A 7,904-nucleotide genomic window follows, 5' to 3' on the forward strand; every position below is an offset into this window, starting at 1 on the left:
GCAAGGACTGGCTCCTCTTTTCTCACCTTGCTTCCTTCAGTGGGCTTTGCAACAGCAAAGTATGACCATTATAACCACTTTGTTTGAATGATCTCACAAGCCTTTACCATGAGCTAGGCTAACAAAGATGCTTCTCTTTCCACAGTTGGGTGGTATCTACTAAAAAACATAGAAAGCCAGGTTGGAAGGGACCTCAAGCATCATCTGGTCCAACCTTTCTAGGTACTACTATAGTTTATGTGAGATGGCCCGGCACCCTGTCAAGCTGAGACTTAAAACTGTCCAATCTGGGGCAATCTACCACTTCCCTTGGGGGAACACTCCAATGTTTGATTGTCCTCATGGTGAAAATTTTACCTTGTGATTCCAACTGGAATCTCCCCAGGAGCAACTTGTGCCCATGACCCCTTGTCTTTTCCATGTGACTCCTTGTAAATGAAGAATCTCCATCTTCTTGGTAGCCACCCTTTAAGTACTGGAACATGGTAATAAGGTCTCCCTGAAGCCTTCTCTTCTCAAGGCTGAACAAACCCAGTTTTCTCAGCCTTTCCTCATATGGCAGGTTCTCCAGTCCTCTGATCATCCTTGTGGCCCTTCTCTGGACCCTCTCCAGCCTGTCCACATCCTTTTTGTAGAGCAGGGACCAAAACTGAGTACAATACTCCAGATGTGGTCTGACAAGTGCCAAGTAGAGCAGGATGATGACTTCAAGGTCTTTTGTCCCACAACCTCCCTGAGGATGAAGTGTCCATGCCCTTCATGCTATCAATAATTCTTGAGGAAGAACCATATTTAATAAAAACTACCCTGGGTTTGTCAAATACAGCAAATAATTGCTAGTTTTTTATGTTTTCAACCACCTCACAGAATATAATTCAGCCTCCAACACTGTATTTAAAAAATGCAGCATGGGAGTCTCTCACACTGATTTTCAACTCAAAAAGAGGCTTAAAAAAAATGAAAGCTTGCAGAATACAAAAAGGATTTTGTTTCTGGAACTGAGACACATGCCCAATCAGAATGGGTCTCTTAAGTTGCATTAACTTACTATGAACCACACAACACCAAGTAATAATTTGATCTAATTCTAAATACAGACAGGGAGATTTGAAAGCATTTAGGAAATAAATTTGCTATTTTTTTTACTGTGTTCAACTAAATCAACTATATCAAGTAGATTTTTTTTAAAAAAAAGTTTCAAAAAAAGTAAGTTACAGATTTGTTGTGGACTGAGAACCTATGCATATGAAGCTCAAAAAAATAATACCTATGAACATTTAATTTTAGAATGCTGCATGACCAGGCTATCTAGTATCATACTTCAAAAAATGTTTAAGTGTTAAAAATTGTTCGACTTCTTACTTTGTTTTGCAGTCTGCACCTGTATTTTTTATTTAGGCTAGCCACTGCAGGGAGCTATGTGTCTGCCTCTGAAAAAATAATAAACAAGAACACTCAACACCATTATAAAGCCTTCAGGGCCAAGTACACATTCTAAAAAATACAAGTGCTGGTACGCAGAGAGAAGTCATCCCACATAATTTCATATCCCTTGAGGTGAGATGCAAGCAAACCCGAAGCTCCCGTCGCAGTCAGTGGAATCACGATCATCTCACCTCCAGAGGGAGACGGAACTGCCTTTTCTCGAATGCCTTCTCTCCAGCGTGACCTCGGTCTGCATGTGCCAATTTTCCTCTGCTACAGATTAATCCTATTCCAAGAGCAACATTTTCCCATTTATGATGTTCAAATTAAGTCTACTTAGAAATATTACCAGCTTTGAATGACGTAGCAGGAAATAGGCTTCCTACAATCAAAATGCAAATACTTGACACCACTACTTTCAATGCCATTGCTAAGATATCCAAGTTTGTACTAAAATTTACTAATTTGCTATTGTGTTTACTGCAGCATATCTATAGTCAGGTCTTGCACAAATAGACAAAAAAATGCAGGTTGTCTCATGCCACAAGATCTTATGAAACTACTCTTAAAACCACCACAAAATGGAAGTGTTTTATTAGCTCCACTTCTTTGAACATCTTTTTGTAAAATCAAACTACAACACTGAACTATTTTTCACACAAATCCTGTAAGATAATGCTATGGATGATCAATATATAGCTCTCTTTTCTGCAACCCTGAACCTCTCCATCATAATAATAGCTAACATGCCAGCAAGTTGTGCCATCTGCACACATCTGGTTTCTACAGTTAGATATCGAATGAAACTTTATCTAGAAACTAACTGAGGAAGACAACAATCAAGGACTGCTCTGGGACAACTGAAATTGAAGACCAATTTACAAAGCAGTAAAAGAACAAAAAAACCCCAAACATTTCTAATTTTAAAAAAAGGCAGAGAACAGTCATCAAAGAAGTGGCTTCAGTGCCTGCCTCCCCCTGCACCACAGGAACACAATAGCATCTGACAAAGTAATTAGTGCACAAACCAAAGGCTCATCTGTCCTTCTTCCAATAGAGAAAAAGATGATATACCTATGTTTAAAAACATACACATCCATTTAAAAAACACTGAGCAGTCTGATTTTAGAAAAAGTTGTCTACCTATCTGTTACAAAACAGCCAAACCAAAAACAAATGCACACTAACAAATCAATATTAAAGCATCTATTGATAATTCTTTGCTCACTACTGAAAGGGGGGAAGAAGCCTTATTAAAAAATTAACTGGTTTACCTACTTCTTACATAAAATCCCAAGAGTCCACTAAAAATTAGTCCTACTAAAAATTAGGAATACTTTCAGGAATGGCTAAGAGCTGTATCTTCTAACTCAGATTTTTCCTAACAAGCAAAATCATCTAGGAGTAAGAGAGCTTGCTATTCTGCACAGGAGTCATCTACATGATGAATTAGCTGTAGACATCGGACCCTATTAACAGCCTTCTGAATTTTCTTGTGCCAAAAGTGCACCTTGTTCCAATTAAGCTTAATCCACTTACTCCCTTTTGGAGTGGCACACACTTACACCACAAGAACTACAGGGTAATAAGGTACTTAATTCTAAAATTGCAATCCAAGAGCCAGGCATCTGGGTTTAGCTTACAGTTTGCTTTGTTACTTTAATGGGCAATTCTTTGAGCGTTTGAAGATTCCTAGTTTTCCTAATATGAAGGCTTCCTAGTCCAAGGAAACATCTCTTGCATTCACCAAGAGCCAAACAACTGTCATACCTCTGCCTAAATTCTTGAGGTTAATCTGACATAAACAAAGTGCACCTCTTACACTGAAAGGACTTAAGTTCCTCACAGAACCCAAGTAGTTAACCAATTGCTGTTCACTGGAGAGTTACCAGGGGAGGAAGGAGCAGCAGTACTTACCCAGCAGATGTGAGGCTCAGATTCCACAGCCTCCTGCTGGAACTGGCCACCGTGCAGATGAGCATGCCAAGTTGTGTGGCCAGAAAATAGCACGAGGCAGAACGAGGAAGTAAAACATAGGCTGCCTCTGCAGCTTGTCAGTGGACTTAAAGGAGCAAGGAGACAGTTTGGATTTCTGGTGAACCTCAGATTTTCTAAAAATTTATTTCTTGGGTAGCAGGAACTACAGACAGTAGCTCAGTACAAGCACACTTAAAGCAAACAGAGATTAAGCTCACCTCTCTTTCAGTCACGCCCCCTGGTGCTCCTGTCTTCCCAAACTCTGCACCCATACTTTCTTTTTATTCTCCACACCAAAATTAGGACCCATCCCAATCCACTCACCTCTGTTCCTGTAAGGTGATTAGCAGGAACTGCATGTGGGGCAGTCCCTGTACTGAGGGGTGAGCATCTCTGCAGAGACAGATTTAAAGTGACCACAGGTGCGTGGGACTTTACCCAATGGTTCATATAATCACCTCAACAGTATTACTCCAAACATGTCACCCACAAGCAGTTTCTTTGGTAACCACCAAACTCCATTATACATAATAAACTTCAGTTTATTTGGCAGAAATCAACACTGAAATGTTTTGAAAAACCTGCTGCTCACTAGAGTGCTATGGGCTAGGTACATATTTAAAAAATAGAGCTGTAAAAGATGGGAATCATGTCTCCAGTTCTGTAGTTATTTGGAAGCCAGGTGGAGGTGCCACTACATAAATTCAGTGCTCTAGATGCAATTCATTGGAGCTTTGAATCAAGCAGGAGTTTCAAAAACTGTCTCCTCATATACTAAGTACAAAATAAACTACAGGACACCCAGCACAGCACTTTAGATTAGGCACTACAATTTAGAAACCTGAACTTCTGTGATTAAGGCTCATAGGTTGTAAGCACTCAACTACTCCATCTATCCCAGAGTGTCATAAAATCTACATAAAAATTAAGTCAGGAATAAGTATGATGCTTAAGTTTATAACCGGCCTTATTTCAGGAAAAGTCTGTTGCAGGAAAGGCCAACAGAGCTGCTGTAATCTGCAAATTGTAATTTCTGTTCTAACAATACTGTGTATTAACTTAGCTTGCACATTTTCTATTCTTAACCAACTGAAGCTGTTTAAGAAAAGCTATTTATGTCAAGATTTAAACTACCTGAAAAAACAGTAGAAAAAGCTTACCATTTCAATAAAAGGACACAGTAACTTCAAATGTTCAATAATACAAAACATAAAGGAAAGACCTATTTTTGAGTAACAACTCTGCAGGTGCACTCACTTCACAATGACTGTCACACTTGGGAGTTATTCCACAGATCAGCAAGCCCTGGAGATACAGCATTATTGCTCTCCATTTGTGAATCCGAATTTAAGTAGAAATTTTAGATTGGGATAAATGAATGGAATTCCACCAACATTTCAGTGTTTTATTTGAAAGTTGGGAGGCTTCAGCATGTCTAAATACTGGCCAACAGTAATATTTTTCTCTTAGTTTTGTAAATTAAAAAGTTCAAACACCTCCAGTATTTTAGTTTTGACACTGCAGTATGTTCATTTAGATGTAATAATGGTCCTGAAGTAAAGGACCATTAAAGACTTACAAGGCTTCTCTTAAAACTTCTTTAGCTTTAACAGCCTACATAGAGTAAGAAGAGGCATTATTTATAATTTCTGACTTGACGGTTGCAAAAAACCCCTGTAATTATAGTCCAAGACATATAATACAAGAAATTAATTGTACTGTTCTCTATCAATGAGCTTTCTATAACACTTTTTTTTTTTTCATGTAGACAATTTCAAGTTCCCTTTTGGGTAATAGAAAGCAGCAGTTACATATGCAACAACAAAAAAATCCTTGCTCTTTAGTTCTTTAGTATCTTTACCTAAGTCTTTGACGGTTGCAAAAAACCCCTGTAATTATAGTCCAAGACATATAATACAAGAAATTAATTGTACGTTCTCTATCAATGAGCTTTCTATAACACTTTTTTTTTTTTCATGTAGACAATTTCAAGTTCCCTTTTGGGTAATAGAAAGCAGCAGTTACATATGCAACAACAAAAAAATCCTTGCTCTTTAGTTCTTTAGTATCTTTACCTAAGTCTTACTATTTTGATTTAAGTTAGTTACTACTACCAAACTAAGGGAAGAGATAATGCAAAGAAACATCCAAATAAATAACTTTTTTGTTCCCAAAAAATAGCACCATTTTTGTTTTTCACTTCAATACTCAGGACTGCCTTGTTTATGCTACTACAGCAACAGCAGTACCCCCAAGATTATCTAACTTTATCACCTCAGCATTACCCAAGAGAAAGCAGTGGAAATGCTATACCAGTAATTTGTTCATCAGCTCAGCCACACTAACCCCTGATGTAGCATGGCAACCAGGAGAACGTAAAATTGCCTTCATTTTATCGGTGAAGAGCTATTACTGAAACTATTCATACACCTACATACCCTTTATACTAGCACCTGAGAGACAAACAATTATCAAGTAAGGAGATTACAAGTGCACTTCTTTCAATTCAGTTAATTTGTATAGAATGAAGACTTGACTACAATACAGAGCTTAGTGTTACTGCTCTCACACATAAATGAGCAGGACAAAATGCATACATATATACACACAGAGAGGTTTAGTAACTACTAGAAATAGAAAATGAGCTTAAATTGAGATTTCTGCCATGCTGTTACCTCCTCCCTGATCTCTAAACTAGGTTCTATTTTAACCTCACCTGTAAGAATGTCTGATGGCTGCAAACTACTTCTCATTTTCTACTTTCATCTTTCTTTATACTTATTTCTTTCCATTTCAGGTTGTTTACTATTCTTTGCCATCTTATTACATTCATTTAATAGATCAGTATAAAGCTAAGGGGACAGAAAAAGTTTCCAGAGGTTCCAATATTGGCTTTTAGCTAAGATTATCTTCTTTGGCCTTGTATTTAACTATCAGTGTTTTTTATTTTACCCCAGAAGTTTTTTCAGGACTTCTAGACACTACTGAAACACAGTAATTTTCTCCTTATTAAAGTGGATTACTTGGTCCAAGCTTACAAGGCACAGCTGCCTGCAGGACCATGTGCTGCACTTGGCAGGCACCCACTTACACCAAAACCTGTCTTCCACTCCAGTGCTCCTCCTTTACCATCAACGCTTTTGAGTATAGCTTCAAAAGATTCATAAACCACATATACAGCCCTAGAGTTTTAAGTCTCCATGCCCTGCATTAGTTTTTTCACCTTACCCCTCCATTATTCCAGTAAGATGTGACGGTAAACATCTTTGTACATGCATCAGACAGAACTCCAGACTCCTAGAGAAAGCTAAGTAGTTGATTTCATTTGGTCCCCAACAGTAAAGCCTTAGCATTTGTCAAGTGAAAAGAAACAGTATCTGATCTCCTTTGTATGCCCTAGTTTTCAAACAGGAATTCACCAGTAGCCATCCAAAGCTGACCAGTAAAATACAGATATTTTTTTTTGATCTTCAGAATAGCCCTGAAGCATCACCATGTCAGGACAGCCACATATCTGCCTCAACTACCTACCTGCAACATAGTTTAGTAGTGTTTAAGTAACTAGACTGTTGGTTTTTTTAAGCAAAATAGTAACTTTATTTAATCTATTTTCTAATGCATTTAAAAATAAAAACAAAACACACAGAACTGTGGTTGTAAGGTACTGTGGCTAACCACAATTCTCACCTAGTGGAATTTTAGCACTGAAGAGTCCAAACATTTGACCGTTTGATGTTATGTTGGTTTTCAGTTCTGGCACATGCTTTAAGCTTCCCACTTCTTCAGGACACTGAGCAAAGTTTTAGAGCTATCCAAAATCTTCATGTAGGCAGCTTCAGTTTCAGCAAGAATTTTATCAAGCTCCTTCCGTGAAGCTACCTTTTGGGCCAGGTTTTCACAGACACACTCCAGCTGTTCACTTAGGACTTGGATTTCATACTGAAGTTTACTCTTTTCCTCTTCTGCTTGCTGGATTTGTTTGTTCAGCTCTTCTTTCTGCATGCATAAGTCTTCGATGCATTTCACTAGCTCATTATTGTAACCCTGAAGCACAGCTCCCTGCTGAGTCATTCTCCACTGCTCCCCGAAGTCCCCTCTGAGCAACAGCCTTCTCTGCTTAAAAAAAAAAGACAATAAACAACAGAAAGAAAAAATTTTGTAAGAGAGTTATCATGAATGATGCTACACTAGAACAGAGCCACAGGAAAAGACGCTCTGTTTAAGGTTAACATGCTAGTTCTGAGTTGTGCTACATCTCTTCCCTTTTCAGGAAAGGGGCAGGTCAAAATTCAGCACCTACACTGTACCTTTACTGGAAATTGTTTCTCCTATGATACCCTTATAGCAATGCTCACCTCTGGTATCAAAGACTTCTGTTATATTTTATAGTATCTTAATACCATTCTGAACAGATGATGATTTGTATCTCAGATTCCGAGGGTCTGGTCAGAAATAACCCAAAAACCCTTTTCCTCAGCAGTCACCTCCAGCAGCGCCATCCA

General features: G+C 38.3%; 1 protein-coding gene across 1 annotated transcript; it reads right to left on the minus strand.

Moving 5' to 3' along the window:
- Nucleotides 1-7,050: 7,050 nt before the first annotated feature.
- On the minus strand, nucleotides 7,051-7,509 carry LOC104397051 (Sjoegren syndrome nuclear autoantigen 1 homolog). Its single transcript, XM_010006967.1, is given in 2 exon segments — nucleotides 7,051-7,179; nucleotides 7,182-7,509. Coding segments are annotated over 2 exon segments (399 nt in total). The 5' UTR covers nucleotides 7,474-7,509; the 3' UTR covers nucleotides 7,051-7,072.
- Nucleotides 7,510-7,904: the final 395 nt, after the last annotated feature.

This window comes from Chaetura pelagica, unplaced genomic scaffold (genome assembly GCF_000747805.2).
Source record: "Chaetura pelagica isolate M959 unplaced genomic scaffold, ChaPel_1.0 scaffold17, whole genome shotgun sequence".
Lineage (NCBI taxonomy): Eukaryota > Metazoa > Chordata > Aves > Apodiformes > Apodidae > Chaetura > Chaetura pelagica.